This window comes from Perca flavescens, chromosome 3 (genome assembly GCF_004354835.1).
Source record: "Perca flavescens isolate YP-PL-M2 chromosome 3, PFLA_1.0, whole genome shotgun sequence".
Classification (NCBI taxonomy): Eukaryota; Metazoa; Chordata; class Actinopteri; order Perciformes; family Percidae; genus Perca; species Perca flavescens.
The window spans coordinates 27,463,549-27,479,111 of NC_041333.1; the positions used below are offsets into that span (position 1 = coordinate 27,463,549).

At 37.8% G+C, this 15,563-nt stretch overlaps 2 protein-coding genes across 4 annotated transcripts; one reads left to right on the forward strand and one right to left on the reverse strand.

Annotated features, from left to right (window-relative positions):
- The first annotated feature begins 1,173 nt into the window (after positions 1-1,173).
- On the forward strand, positions 1,174-7,669 carry LOC114552596 (T-cell surface glycoprotein CD3 epsilon chain). 2 transcript variants are annotated; one of them, XM_028573522.1, is made up of 6 exons: positions 1,174-1,519; positions 3,158-3,222; positions 3,811-3,999; positions 4,098-4,241; positions 4,638-4,696; positions 6,490-7,669. In XM_028573522.1, exons 1-6 carry the CDS (start codon positions 1,515-1,517, stop codon positions 6,547-6,549), a joined length of 522 nt encoding a protein of 173 aa, XP_028429323.1. In that variant the 5' UTR covers positions 1,174-1,514; the 3' UTR covers positions 6,550-7,669. The 2 variants fall into 2 exon arrangements, with proteins under 2 accessions (XP_028429323.1, XP_028429322.1); XM_028573521.1 differs by lacking the exon at positions 1,174-1,519 and having other exon boundaries at positions 1,530-3,222.
- A 4,141-nt stretch (positions 7,670-11,810) lies between these two features.
- LOC114553198 (T-cell surface glycoprotein CD3 epsilon chain) lies at positions 11,811-13,999 on the reverse strand. Of its 2 annotated transcripts, none has more exons than XM_028574394.1 (7): positions 13,916-13,999; positions 13,515-13,591; positions 13,337-13,354; positions 13,067-13,240; positions 12,720-12,854; positions 12,410-12,474; positions 11,811-12,319 (listed from the first exon to the last, which is right to left on the reverse strand). In XM_028574394.1, exons 2-7 carry the CDS (start codon positions 13,570-13,572, stop codon positions 12,269-12,271), a joined length of 501 nt encoding a protein of 166 aa, XP_028430195.1. In that variant the 5' UTR covers positions 13,573-13,591; positions 13,916-13,999; the 3' UTR covers positions 11,811-12,268. The 2 variants fall into 2 exon arrangements, with proteins under 2 accessions (XP_028430195.1, XP_028430196.1); XM_028574395.1 differs by having other exon boundaries at positions 13,515-13,594; positions 13,916-13,991.
- Positions 14,000-15,563: the final 1,564 nt, after the last annotated feature.

Sequence of the window (15,563 nt, forward strand, 5' to 3'; positions counted from 1 at the left end):
GGAGAATAGAGAGGGAGAAGGGCAGAGAGAGCAAGATGAACAAGGTGAGAAAATGGCTAGGTAGCCTATAAGACATGTATATGGTAGGACTACTGTGTTTTATTTTCTCTTTTATTTGAAGATTATTTTCTAGTTGATTACAAAATGTTTTGTATGTGATTGTCAGTGATAGGACGGAGGGAAGGAGATAGAGGGAGAGAGGAGGATGGGGAGAGAGAGAGAAGGATGGAGACAGAGTGGACAAAGAGAGGGACCTGGAAGAACCAGGTGAGAAAGTGGACATATATTATACGGGCAAAAACACTTAAAACATTCCATTCACATTATATTTACATATGAATTTCATGGAGGACTAGGCTCTTAAGAAAAAGAGATGTTGTGTTTTCCCCATCTGGTTCAGAGGCATTATTAGATTAGATGAAAAAGTTGAAAATCAACAGCAGAAAAAAACATGAATAATCTTGTCTAAAAATATGTTAAGGCTTATTTTACCATTCAAGGTATGTGCAGGGGTGTAGCTCCAAATTCTGGGCCCTGTGAGAGGCATTTTCTATGGGCCCCTCCTGCAGCCAAAGCTATGAATTCTAGCATATTTTTGGGCCCTCCTCACATGAGGGCCCTGGGCACTCAGTCCCCCGGGTATGTGTGCTGCAATAATCATGCTTTGTAGTTTCCATCTTTTTTCACAGCAGATGCCTTGAATCTGTTGATAGTTTGTCATAATTGCATATCTCAATCTGTCTATTTCTTTCCCCAAAACTCACAAGAAGTCATGATTTAAGGGTTTAAAAAAAAGAAATCTTACGGGAGCATGCCCCCAAACCCCCCTAGCTTAACTGCTATCAACTTTTCATTAGGGGCTGAGCACCCCCAAAGGTCAGATCCTAGAATCACCCCTGGTGCTTTGCAAAAGTGTTAACCCCCTGCTAAATCAGCAATATTATTAGCCGATAATCTCTGAGCTAGCTACTGAACAATGTCATTTTATGTTTTTTGACACTATTAACACTATGATGGAACTAAACCTGACACTTTATAAGTTACAGTAAACATCCAATTTAACACAATGTTCTAACATTCAGCAATTTTAGTTGCTTACGTTTCAATTTGGGTTCTAATCTTCACTATGAAATTACCAATTTCTTTTTCTCTGGGGAAACATTAAACTTTACAACCACACAGCTGCTCTCCCTCTGACAGATCCGACAACCACCTCCGATTGGCCAACACTATGTTTCTGTTAACTCTTTCCTTGACGGGGTTACAGGTACATAGCATCGGCAGACACACAGGATATTAAACCTGTTTCAAGGCCTTTGAACCTGTAATTGTTTGTCCTTTGCCACTAACAGACAAGTTTTCAAACTCTCACTTGAAGCACTTATTACAATTCTTTTGCTTTTTGTTTTAAAATTCCTTTATTTTACTTCTCATTACAGAGAATAATTTAAACAAATAATTACCTGGTTCAAATGCATGGTAAACACAAGGGGCATTGATGAGTACTATTATAGATGGGGTATCCTTTTCAAAACTGTTTTGGTGGTCATATATTAAAAAACATGTTTTACTGAGACCTCATTCATAACAATAGGGACAACCAACCCCGCGATGGGGTTGGTTGTCACAATGTGTCAGAGAGTCTTTGATGGTTAATTACTTCTTGTTACAATAGGTTGTGACAATAAAAGGGATACAAATTTCAAGGCAATATATTAAGCTTTCATTCAATGTAGGAATAACTATTGAAAGATGTTTTTTTGATGAGCAAATTAAACAAGAGTAAAAAGCGTGACAACCATCCTCGGTCTCCTTAATGAAACATTTAAGGCACTTATGCCTCTTTATGATATGACATATTATGACTTCATATTGTGGGATATGGTATGGTTTTGACATTTTATGTGTAATCTATGTTGAGACCTCCCGGGTCAAATTGTATTCATAATTGATTTGACTTTAATTGTCAAAAACAAGCAAGTCAATTAAATAAAATGAGTTTGTCAGAAAAACAACATGGTTAAATAGAAATTCCTTTTACCAATTAAATAAATGATAACCCAGTGAACTGACTGATTACCGGTTTGAACCACTTGGGGGCAGAGTTGCACTCTGATGTACACTACCTTTGTAGTTTAGGCTGAAGCCTGTCAGTAAAAGATCAAACAGGCTGGTATTTAGTTCTCAACTTTTATGGCTGACGTGTTTTTTTAAAGCTGGAAGTTAAATGTCACTGAGTTAGAATGTGTAACTGTGAAATGACAAGTGCATTTAATGTTATGTTGACTTCACAAAGGTGTATAATCAATGTAGAATCTCAATAGTCAACCTAGACAACGGATCAGATCGGCCACGTTTATGGGCATCTCGTTTTTGACCTTTTTACATATGACTGCTACATGTCAGCTTTATAACTTGCAAACATATAAGTTCATGATGAACTGAAAAATAAGCAGTAAAATGATCAATCAGCATCTGGTACCACTTTCAAATAAACATTTTAAATAGCCTACACATTCAATAGCCTACTATTCATGCAAAAGTTAAATTATCAAAATGAGTTGTTCTACTGTACAAAGCTTAACAGCCTTGACATCAGAGTGTATTATATATTATTTACAGTAACACTCAGTTCTTGATTCGTATCACCTACTGTAGACTACTGTTAAGATGTATTAAGGGAAATGCATATAAAACATGTACAAATGCAGTTTTACCTCAACACTACAAACATGAGCCATACGAATTATTGCTGAATCAAATCATAAAGTCAAGTCCAGCTTGATTGCACAGATACAAAGCACTATGTGTAATGCATTTTGAGTTTCTAGCAAAAAAAATCAATCAGGACTCACATAAAGGAGTATTTCTATGCACCATATTTACTCAGTTTGAGGTTTAACCGTGAGATCATCTTCAAAAAATGCTTCCTGTGGGGCGTGTGTGTGTGTGTGTGTGTGTGTGTGTGTGTGTGCTAGAGAGAGAGCGAGTCAGAGGGAGAACCACCACGTCTACTTCTTTTAATCTGTTAGTCTTATTGAACAGGCAGCGTAGTGGTTTTTAATATCTTGTAGTGAATAGACAAACCTGATCTATAGAGTAAAACGCTCAAGAAACAACAAACAAAAAACAGAGTTTGTCTTAAGAAAATGAACAGCATGGGTGTTCGGGCCACGCTCGCCGTCCTCCTCCTGTTCATAGCTACTGTGAAGGCTGCTGAAGGTAAATATCCGTATTTCATTTCATTTATTTTATTTTACATAATATTTTTCAAGTCATAAACTTTCAATATATTGGTTTGGAATAATGATAACACACATTCTGACAAGAAGGACATTTAAGAGCAACTTTTCCAATTTATTTCATTTCATTTCTGTGCTTTAATTGCTCTAGCTGCTATGTTAAAAAGTGATGTATTCATTTTTGTTTGTTTCACCCCACTGTACTGTGTTCTTCTTTCATTATGATTTATCAGTAGTGTAATTGGTAGTCTACTACTTATTTGTAGTGTAGTTGCCTGAAAAGTATATAACTTTGGATACATTTTACTTTAATCACTAGTTGTATTTTTGTTACTTATTGGAAATATTTCAATCTATGTGTATATAAGACATTAGCATGATGTAATGCACAGTAACACAAGAAAAAAAAACATCATTTGAGTCTGAAGTGAGTTGAGTCTTGGAAACCCACCTCAGCTGTCTGATCATGCTTGTTTCTCCCTGAAAAGTAATGAGGAAGAGTGGTCCTGATGAAATGACAAACTAAAGCCAGTTCACTGAGGTTAACTTAATATCTGTCCTATTACAGGAGGAGTAACATTCTGGAGAGAACATTTCACAATGACCTGTCCTGAAAATGGGACATGGTACAGGAAAGAAGATCAAATTCATGTTGGACAGACATACACAGAAGTTTATAACGGCAATTCCAAAGGCGAATACCGCTGTGAATACAATGATCCAAAAAAGACATATTATTTCTTCGTGAAGGGGAAGGGTGAGTAAAAAAAAAAGCATGATTTATCACAATGTTTTATCTGTGTTAGTTATCCTTACTGAGCTTTCACTTGTTTACTGCGGTTTTTTGTCCTCTAGCGTGTGAAAACTGCTTTGAGCTGGACTCGTTTGTGGTTGGGCTGGCCATTGTTGTGGACGTGTTGGGGACAGCATTTGTGATGATGGTCATTTACAGGTACACCAAGAAGAAATACTCAGCTGGACCTAGTCAAGCTTCCAAAGGTATGCACTCAAGCAGTTCACAAAGAACACAGAGGTTAACTACTTTACATGTCTTAGTTGAGTAAAAGTCTACCTATGTCCCTTGGAACAATGCACTTTTCATTCATCTTTTAGTTTTGATACATGTTGATTTTTCTGTGAGACCTATCAGCAATTGGAAAATAGAATTCTACATCTAGTATACTTATGCAGCTGATGCAGCTTTTGCAAGTCCTATTTCAGTTATTTTTAAGTAGACCTATTCTGTTAGACTGCCTGAGTAGGGACTCACTTTACTGGTAAGGCAACGCATCATTTAGCTGCATGCACAATCAACCACAAATCGTTTGTTTTAAGTAAAGTCTGATAGCACAAGTGATTGGAAATATCACTCATCTCTCTGTCATTATCTTTTAGCTCCTGCTCGTCCAGCAGGCCACCACACGGGTCCACCTCCCCCACAACCTGACTATGAGGTAGGTATTGTGCACTTAATTTTCAGATGCATTTTATTGCATTGCATGCATTTTCTTTTCCATGTCTAGTTAAAATAAGCGCAGCAGTAATTGGTAATCATGTTTCAACCAGAAATTGTAAATCGTCAAACATAATCTGTGTGTCAATCGTTTTTCAAAATAAAACCAAAAAGCAAAAAATGACTTGTTTTCTCAATACTCGTTTAAAAAACAACAGATACTGACTCGTTTTTCCAATTTCCGATTTTGTTCTGAAATGGAAAAAAACTGATGACAAGAGTTTCATTGAATTTTGATATTTTCAACTGACACAAATTGCGTGTCCCGGAAGTAATCTGTACTAGGACACTATCAGGTATAGCACGCAAAACAAACTAATAAAAAAAGAAAAAGTAACATCATTGTCCAGGACTGGAGGATTATTCTTTCATATTATGCAACTTTTTGACGATGGCAAAACGCAGAGATTTCCAATGGTCGGAAATGACTGTCAGAAGACGCCGACAGTAAGCATCACTGAAGTATCAATAATATGACATTACACTTGAGGGAGCATTGGATTTCAAAGGTTTACATTTTGGGTTTTTGAAACGATTATTGAGAAAAGAAGTAATTTTTTGCTTTTTGGTTTTATTTTGAAAAATGAGAATGAATGAGACACTGATTCCAGTGTTGATGCAAAAACATCATGGAAAAATAAAATTAGTTGAGGTTAGACAGGATGATTTTTTGTCTATTCATTTTTCAAAACTTAAAGGAATAGTTATTTTGAGAAATACATTCATATTCTTTCTCACTGAGAGTTTGATGAGACAGACCTGTCTTCCCAAAATCATGTCGCCATACAAATAAACTGCATTCTTAATTATGCAAGGGGCATATATTTTGTCCCAGATTAGTTTATTTTTGACATATCATAAATACGTTTCTACAAGTCTGCGTTCAAAGTCTGCGTAGGGTTGGGGGTTGGGGTTGAAGGATGAGTAAAACAAATATGGGACTTTCACCCAGGACTCTGTTGTTCATGTACTGTGTAAAACGTCAACATTGACTTATTTTACGTAAGGTACTTACCTAACGTACTTACTGTAATTTACGTCACATAGCCTAACGTACAGTACTTAACATATGTTCATAACTTAAGCTACGTAACAAACATAGCCTTCTCATTTTAACCCAAAAGTATGATCTTTTCCTAAACCTAACAAAGTAGTTTTGTTTTAATAAACAACGTGAACCATGTGTTTAAAACTGCAGCTGTGTGCCCGGGTTGACTCAGTGGTAGAGCAGGCGCACATATACTGAGAGGTTTATGCCTCGACGCAAAGGTCCAGGGTTCAAATCTGACCTGTGACAAATTTCCTGCATGTCTTACCCCTCTCTTTCCCCTTTCTCACCTAGTTGTCCTATCAAAAATTAAAGGCGGAAAAGCCCAAAAAAAACTGCAGCTGTTCAAAACATACGCTGGTACTGTACGAAGACATGTTGAAACAAAAGTAATCCAGGAACTCAACACATAATTGAGAATGCAGTTTAGTTGTATGGGTACCTACATTTTTTAACCCATCATAAAATTAAAAAATCTTCTCATCTAACTAAAAAAAAGAAGCTAAAACTAAAACAAACAATTTCATTTTCTAAGTTAATATACTCAATATCATTTTAAAAACTTCCTGACAAAGTTTACAAATGTCCCTGGAAGCCAGTGTGACTGTGACTGACATTTCCCAAATGTATGGAATTATATGACTCTATGATGGACCTAATGTTGTTTATGTTGTTTTTTTTGGCAGCCACTGAATCCTCACACTCGCAATAATGGGGCTTATGATGTCGTGAACAGGACGGGATAAAGTCAAGTCATCTGTCTGCTCTGGGTCACTGGTTAAAAGGCTGCTCATGCGAAGGCGACATTCATAAAAAACATACACGAACATCAGTCATGCTCCCAGTTGCATGCATACATTGGCTTTTGCTCTCTTGGATTTCGAGGGTCGCTTGACCCAAATGGCAAAAAAAACAAATTTTCTCACTTAAGCCTTGTATTACATAGCCAGGCAATGTAGTTCAGGTTTAAGTTGTCCAGGTATGGTGCCACCACCGTGGTACAACAGAGCTGAATGGTATTTCATTTGGGATCCTCGCAGTATTTAAAGATTAAAAATACATTAAAAAACTACTTAATGACTACTTTCTTACTGTCTTCCAAAGAAATAGTCCACATGAAAACTGTTGACAGTGTATATAGTGGATAATTCTGATAAGCAGGTCTGTTGGTTCTGTGTGTTGCCGTACATGAGTATTTCCCAACCTCAGGGTACTTTTGCTTAATATACATAATGTACAGAGAATATTCTTTTGATATTGTCAACTGGTGTTGGCCTTAAATGATATGATGAAGCATTGAGATCATAGTTAAAAGTGCTGTTATACTGGGCTGCATTATATTCAGAGGTGTTTCTAATATCCTTCCCTTCTCATGTATGTAAATAGAGAGATTCATTAACTAGAATTTAACCTAGGACCTCACTAATAAACATAATTGACTTAACACATTTTCAACGTCCCAAAAATGTAATATTATCAGCGTCGTTAAGATAGAATTTATGGCAGAGCTGCTGGATTTCATTAGATTGTACAGGTTTACTGAGTCTATGCAGTATGTGTTTTTTTAGTGTACTGACTCTGATATATTCAGCGTTGGTCGAGAGTCTAATTTACAATAGTGTCATAGATTAAAAAAATCACATTGTCGTGTCAAATAGAGAAAATACATGTTTTCTGTACATATATGTTTCTGTTATGTTGTCAGACATGTAAAACATTTCTGCACAAACTCATTTTGCTCATCACATCAAGTCGCTTACTGCGTTTTCTTGTCTGCTTTTCCGATCTAATCTGTTGTGTAAATCTCCTTGTTACTGCAATGGACACACACATGTGTCACTGATGAATAAACCACAGTCAGCAGTGTTCTGTTTCTTCTTTGTTCATGGCCGGAAACAAAACTGAGATGGTTCTTCAAATATAACTGTATGCGATTCATGAACCGCAGCCCATATATCCGTAGCACACCCACATGCACACAATCACCATCAATGTGTTTTCATCACTATAGAGCCTCTCTTGGTGTCAGTAACATGACATGCTGTCTTTGGAAACATATATCTCTGAAACTTGTCTCAATGCATAAACATACTTTATACCCATAGGGCGCACAATGGAAATGTTGTGTCAAGTTTTGCCCTTCTGTCTGTACAAATGTGTTTTTCCCAGCAGTGACTGAGCACAGCTGTACTGATGGAAATGAAAGTGAGCAACATGATGTAATATTTATTCTTCTACTAATGATTAATAATTCTAGCATACTTAATGCAGCTCCAAGGTGTAGTGTTTAGTGGAAACACACCCACACTTACTGCTCAGTTATCTTCATCTAACATCAGCTGTATGTGTGAGAGAGAAACAAAAAGGTAGAGGAAAAGGGGGGACGTGGGGACGGGGGGGTTGTATACAATGTTCTCCTCTATCTGACTGTCTTAAGCCGAGTCAAACCGTTCCCACACAGACCTACATTTTGCTCAACAAGTGTATGTGCTTGCATGAGCGAACAGCTGTGCACGAACGTACATTAACATGTGTGTGAGTGTGTAAAAATGTGTGCCCATGCATTGAGACGTTGGTTTAGTGTGTGCGTGTGCGTGTGCGTGTGCGTGTGCGTGTGCGTGTGCGTGGGTTGATCAGGGTTGTGTATGTGAGTGGAGCTGTCTAACTTTCGTTGTTTGATCTCTACCCTCTTCCTCGGGTAGAAAACAGCAGTTTGTAGCTTTGTCACAGCAACGCCAAGAAGAAAGTAAAGAAATCTGAGCAGTGATCAAAGAATTTAAACTATAGGATTATCTGACATGAGGGGGTGGGGGGGAGGGGGTCTCTTCCTCTTCTTCTCAGATAGTCTGTCCTCCTCTTCTTTGTTACTATTTTAACCTTTCTGTCTCTGCCATCTTCAACTCTGCTTTCCTCTTCACCCTTGTTGTGTAATACTTTCTATCTCTTGCTGTCTCTCTATATTTTCACCTATTCATATCTTAGGCGCAGCAGACTGAAATGGACCTCTGAAACATTATCAACCTTAAAAGATGGTAATGAAATACAGCAGCAATAGCAAGTGATGGAGGACATTTTCAGAACATTTAGTAAAACTACAAATACAACAATGTAAAAATACTCCACTATAACTAAACACCCTAAATGAAAATAATAATAATAATCCTTAGAAAAACAATAGGGTTCCACGCACCGTTGGAGCTGTGAACCGCGATGCTTTGCATTACGCGGTTCCCATGCCCCCTCGGGCTTGGACCCCTAATAAAAGTACAGTATTGTACCTAAAATGTACTTCTTTATTTGGCAACACCTGTAGTTACAGGTAGTTAGAGGTCGGTTTGAAACTACAGGTAACTTAATGCAGCTCTGATACAGCTGTAGGTGAGTGAACAGTAAACAGTGAGGCTGACATCAATGAGATAATGTTACAATCAGTAACACTGGACGAATGCATGTTAGAATCCAGGGCGGAAATGGCAGACTCCGACACTGAAAATGAAAACTACTAAATAGTGAGGTAACTCTTGAATGTAAATACATGTAATGACTTTTGCTATAAAATCATAACACGCCTCCCAGCCCCTAATCTCTCAGACCTCAACAGCACAGCCATCACACGCAGAGCTCACATCATAGCACATCCTCAGCCCATTCTTAAAGGCTGTTTGATGCTTCTGCGTCGAATCAACGGCGTACCCCCGCAGACCCCTCTGTGTCACCGCGAACCCCCCTCTGAGCCCTCTGCCGTAGCTCGACGTGCCCCTCCAAAAATTTGTAACAGACCGCAAGGACTGTGATTGGTCAACTCGTCCTGTGTGTTGATAGTCGGTGTTTCAAGCGGCCTACTGTGGGGAGTAGCAACATGCTAGTTCACTGACATAAGCTTTGCAAATAAACTCAGACATATTTTGGTTACAATGACGGGGTTATCCGTTTATAAAGTGTCTATATGTCAGTAACGTTTTGAAATTAGCACTTCGCCAGCAAGCAGTAACATAACATAAACTGGCTGGCAGACACCTCGGAAATAACCTCAGACTTATTTTCTGGTTACAGTAACTAGGTCAGTGGATTTTGCTGTGTCTATTTCTCGATACTTTTTATAAAATCTAAGCAAGAAAAGGCCAAACAAATAGGATTAATATTTTAGCACAACGGTCTATGGGGTTTGCCATTCTGAGTACCGTTTCAGTGGTACGCAAGCGACACAGACACAGGCGACACCGCCACACACAGTGTTGGGAAGGATACTTTTAAAACGTATACCGTTACAAAATACAGAATACATGCCCAAAAAATGTAATTTGTAACGTATTCCATTCAATCTGAGTAACGTATTCTGAATACTTGGATTACTTCCACATTGAATTACATTTTATAAGTGTTGGAAAGCGGACATCACATACAGGTTACTAAACAGGCCTATTCTGGTGTTTTCTTCTGTTCCAACTGGCTGAACAAGCAGATAGATTTTTGTATTTGTAGTCCCGACCTGCATACTATGGGGCTAGTCAGTCTTTCAACAGCTCTGGGGCTAGTAAATCAGCACGTAGGAGAATTTAAAGTCGCACGTCAACTATAAAATAGGAAGATGACTAGTAAAATTACAGCGGACGACTACCCTTTGCTAATTAAAAAAAAACAACTTACTTTAAGATGCTTCTTCAGGTTGGAGGTGGAGTAATTTGGACACCCTAAAGGAGGTTGGTTGCTGGCAAGCAGAGGTTGCACTGCACGATCATATTTTGTTCTCCCTGTTCTTTGTTTAATGTGAAATGTGGTTTGAATTTCCAAGATAGAAACACATTCCTGCCCTGGCTCTGTTGTGCCAGTTCCGGCTCTACCTCTACAGTGATCACACAAATAACACAATTTTTCATTTTCATATTGGGGCTTCTGGGAAAAGCATGGAGTTGCCTTTATTTATTCAGAGAGTGAATAAACTGGTGAAATAGAGATGTATCGTCATGTAATCCATTAATTTCAACAATCTAACTGTATTCTAAATACCAACTATTTAAATTGTAACTGTAACAGAATACAGTTACTCATAATTTGTATTCTGAATAGGTAACGCTGGTACGTGTATTCCGTTACTCCCCAACACTACACACACACACCCTAGTGTTATGGCGGTGAAATGTACCGTGATGCAAAGCAACCCCGACGCAGAACTCCAAAAGGGTCACCACGCTGTAGGAGCGATGGCGTAGCTACGGCGTGGAGTTGACGCAAAAGCATAAAACAGCCTTTACACTGCATCCCTCTGGCCGTAGATCCCGGCCCCTGCCTGAAAACAGTATGTTATGGCAGGGGGAGTTTTGTTCCCTCTGCCATAGCGGCACTCAAAAAACTTCTATAACTGGTATGTGTGTAGGTACTGTGAGTATAAGTATAAAGCCATATGCAGAAAAATTGGCCCCTGTGACTGATATATTATTATATATTAAATTAGGCTATCAGATTAATATTGATGCATTAAAGTGTAAGCAGCATTTTATTGTTAGAACTGGTCGAGGTGGAGCTACTTTTAACTAATTGTAATATACAGCTTGTTTAAAAACAATGTTTACATTTTTTTCTTTTCTTATTTATTTGTTAAATATTGGATATTAGACCTCTTTAAGCCTCAAACAATTATTTAAAAGAAACCATCTGAGTGGTTTTAGAGGGGAAATATCTCTGTTGTGGGGCTCCAAGTAGACACTGCTTTTTATAAGGGATCACAAACCAAACAAGGTGGGAGCCATTGGTTTAATCTTAAACAGTGTGTTATTTTTTTATAAGATTATCATATATTTTAAAATCTTAAGTAAAATCGTAATCTGAAAAGTAAGTAAACTACTAATCATTGTTGTTAAAACAAAATATATATAACATTAAAAAGCACAATATACCAGAAGTAGCAAGTAAGTACCTCAAAACTTTATCTAAGTACAGTTCTTGATTAAGTTACTTTCCAACACTGGTGATAGTTACCAGCATAACAAGACAGCACACGTTTCTTTTCCTCAGTTCTTTATTTTGCATCATAACAATGATACATGAAATGAAAATAAACACTTGATTTATAAGTCATGATATGAGGTGGCTGTAGCCCTACTTACTGCACAGAAAGAGAAAAAACATAGATAATGAATGAAAATACTACATTGAATAAAATACTACCAAAACAAGAACAAAGACTTGATAAACACTGAACTATAACATACAGAAGGTTAACAATTACTCATTATGTGAGTGGTCCTTTACGTAAGAGTATTGTCTTACAGGCATGGTGAAGCTAAATGATAAGAAAAAAGCAAAAACAGTTTCATACAGCGCAAATTACATTAGGCTAGGAGCGACACCCATCCCAGATACCAGACTTTGTCCCGCCTGAAGATGTTGGAGTAGCAAAGGAAAACATAGAGAGTATGTTGTCAGCTGCGGGGGTTGGGGGGTTTACGTCCCAGGCCAGATCGCTTTTTATTTTCTGTTAAGCACACCATACATGTCTTTCGGACGAGGTTTCAGAGCCTGAGGATGGAACAGTGGGGTATTTAATTATTTTTTTTAAATGGGATAATTGCATAATGGAAATTGATATGCCTTCACATTTCAGCTTACCTCGTAATGCGGATTGGGAGCTCTGCTGCTTGGTTCACGTGGAACATTTGGCTGTCTATCAGAGCCTGAGGATAGATGTATTGATAATATCAATATAGCAAATCAACAAACGGGGTTAAGTTACAAACACATTTTGATTTGTTTTAGTTAATAAATTGTGAATGCCTGACTTTTTCTTGTTTTTTTTGTATGTGTTATTGCTACTTTTACTAAGGGATGAATGATAGATAGATAGATAGATAGATAGATAGATAGATAGATAGATAGATAGATAGATAGATAGATAGATAGATAGATAGATAGATATTACTTTTCTTGTGAGAGCCGGTCCGGTTCTGAGATGCAGTGAGATAGACAGCCACTCCTATCACAATCGTAGCTGCCACGTTTCCAATGACTATTCCCACTATTGAAGGCACGTCAAGCTCTATGCAGTTGTCACAGGCTGGACACACACACACACACACACACACACACACACACACACACACACACACACACACACACACACACACACCGGTGGCTTGAGAATCTGACATTTTGTAAGCATGATTACTATAAAAAAAAAAAAAAAATGTGTTTGATACAGTACAAATACAAGTAATAAAATAAAAGTACACATAAAACTAACAAAAAAAGTCTTGCTGCAGAACTTACTCCGAAATTTCACATAGATCTTAACTTCAGTGCCGCCACATCTGTACTCCCCTGTGTTCACATCATTGTATTCCAAAGTTCCGTCGATGGGCTTGTTGTTAATATCTGAAATATTTTTGTCCTTACAAGTCAACTTAATTCCACCAGAGACCTCTCTCACTTCAATCTTCTGATCTGTGAGGAAAAAAAAGAGAGATTTAAACATATGTTCAGGCATCTTGCTAGTTGCTATTATGCAACTCAATAAAACTGTTAAAGCAGTCGTCTTACCTTGACAACGGACAGATGCTGATGAAGGAACAAAACATAAACCCATTTACTTTAATAAATTGGCGAACAATTTGCTAAAATAATAAAATGTTATTTTTTCTGAAAAACCCAACTGACGTAAGATGTTTGAACACAGTTTCTCCTCATTTTGATTTCATGTCATTAAAACAAAACCTACCTGTCAGTGTCCAAAGCAGCAGCAAACAGGCTGGCAAAACTAACTGGCATTTCATCATGTGTTTGCTCCTCTGAGTTCTGCTGATGACAGAAGGAGATATTTCAGAGAGAACATGCAACAGAAAACAGGAAGGGCGCCATTTTCTGCTCCCTGTCAACCATTTTATTCAACCTATTATAACAGATAACTGACGATGGACAAAAACATTTTTTTAAATTGATATTGCGAGACAGTAGGCTAGTATTAATCTATAATTAGATTTCAGATTTTGGGTTTAGATGATTTTACTATAATGAACTGTAATATTTGGTCCATATCAAAGCATACACTGGTGCACAACACAATCTGAGATTAATTAAAAATACAATATGATATCTACAGGAAATTTGAAAAGTACTGACCTTGAAGTAAAGAGCTGCCGTGTCCCTGTTGTCAAAGCATCCCGTCTCCGTCAGTTGAAGTGTTGCTGTGTGTGTGTGTGTGTGTGTGTGTGTGTGTGTGTGTGTGTGTGTGTGAGAAGGAAGTGAGTGTGATTGGTTTATTTTCCGTCCCAGCAGGCTTTGTTGATTTCTACATCTGGGGGACTCTGTGTCTCTGTAACTTCCAGCAAATGACACGGGTGGAATATACAGTATCTAAGTACTGAAGTGTTCTTTGCTGGAGTATTTCCATTTCATGCCGCTTTAATCTTCTTCTCCACCAGAATTCAGAGGGAAATATTGGACTGTTTACTCCAATACATTTGTTTGACAGCTCTTGTTACTAATAGTTAATATTCAATTAAGATTTTATATACAAAATGTTTCATCACAATGCTTTCGTTTAGATATGCAAACGCTAATAAAGATAATTAAAACCAAATTGACTAACTGCAAAAATGAAGTGCTACATAACTACATTATTTCACAAGCAATAGCAATCAACAGAATTGAGCCATTTTTTCTTCTATGTTAATATCTACTTGTACTGAAGTACTGCAGGACTTTTATTTGGTAATGGAGTATGTTTACAGCTAGTTTTAGTCAAGTAAAGGATCTCATTATTTTTTCCGCTGATGATGTCAGGATGTAACTGTCAGTGGATTTAAATGAACCTGGTCTGTAATATTTACTACATTGGCACCAGGAGAACTGCAATGAATTGTTAATTAATTCTCTATCAACCACTGAACACTGAACTGACTTTATATTAGTGTTATGCATGTTCAGGGATTTAGAATGTGACACCATTGTGGAAACTTGTGATAGATTTTACTGTACATTTAACCCTTATGCCATAACTCATTTCGTCAAAGCAGCTTCCACATTTTCCAAGACATGCACAGCAATCTGTGAAGGAAAATCTTCACATTGACAATGAAAATAAAGTCACTACCAGCCGTATATTAACTGAAATGACTGATTAACTCTGAACGCTACTTGCTCTTTGATTGTTTTGTGTGCGATGCGTAGAGCAGCAGCTCCAGCTGGTAAAACAACGACATGAACACAACCATGTGTGTTCACATTAATATTTGAATTCCCTGCTTGTTGTGAGTGTTTGTCCCGCTGCGTGTAGCAGAATACATTCCCTGTTCGGCACAGAAGCAGCAGAGAAGCAGCAGAGAGAGAAAGCAAAGAGATGCTCCCACAACATAACTCTGCTTCCTGTCTGAAGAAAAGCCACAAGAACCTGTGACCTAGAGCTAACACCTGGCACGCGCACGCACACACACACACAGACAGACACACACACACACACACACACACACACACACACACACACACACACACACACACACACACACAGTCAAACTTGCATTATTTGTCTCCTGCACCTGCTATTGTAAAAAAAGAAGAAGCAGAGTATCAAATTTGTTCTTCACCAAATGCAGCAATGCTTTCACCACCACACAACACACTCAAAAACACACATGACGCTCATGACTATCCTCCATTTTTTCCATCATATAAAGTATCTTAGAGCGCCCCCTGGTGAGCGCCTGAAAACCCACAGCAAGCCCAGCATTTACTTCATACAATTTCGCTATTATCTTTATTAGATGTCCTC

Excerpts from the sequence above, each read along its gene's own strand:
- LOC114553198 (XM_028574394.1), bottom strand. The coding sequence starts at position 13,572 with ATGATGAAATGCCAGTTAGTTTTGCCAGCCTGTTTGCTGCTGCTTTGG. Across the intron at positions 12,855-13,066 it reads GATCTATGTGAAATTTCGGA|CCTGTGACAACTGCATAGAG; the intron begins GTAAGTTCTGCA and ends GTGTGTGTCCAG. Across the intron at positions 12,320-12,409 it reads CTCCCAATCCGCATTACGAG|GCTCTGAAACCTCGTCCGAA; the intron begins GTAAGCTGAAAT and ends TTCCATCCTCAG.
- LOC114552596 (XM_028573521.1), top strand. The coding sequence starts at position 3,150 with ATGAACAGCATGGGTGTTCGGGCCACGCTCGCCGTCCTCCTCCTGTTC. Across the intron at positions 3,223-3,810 it reads TACTGTGAAGGCTGCTGAAG|GAGGAGTAACATTCTGGAGA; the intron begins GTAAATATCCGT and ends GTCCTATTACAG. Across the intron at positions 4,697-6,489 it reads CCCCACAACCTGACTATGAG|CCACTGAATCCTCACACTCG; the intron begins GTAGGTATTGTG and ends TTTTTTTGGCAG.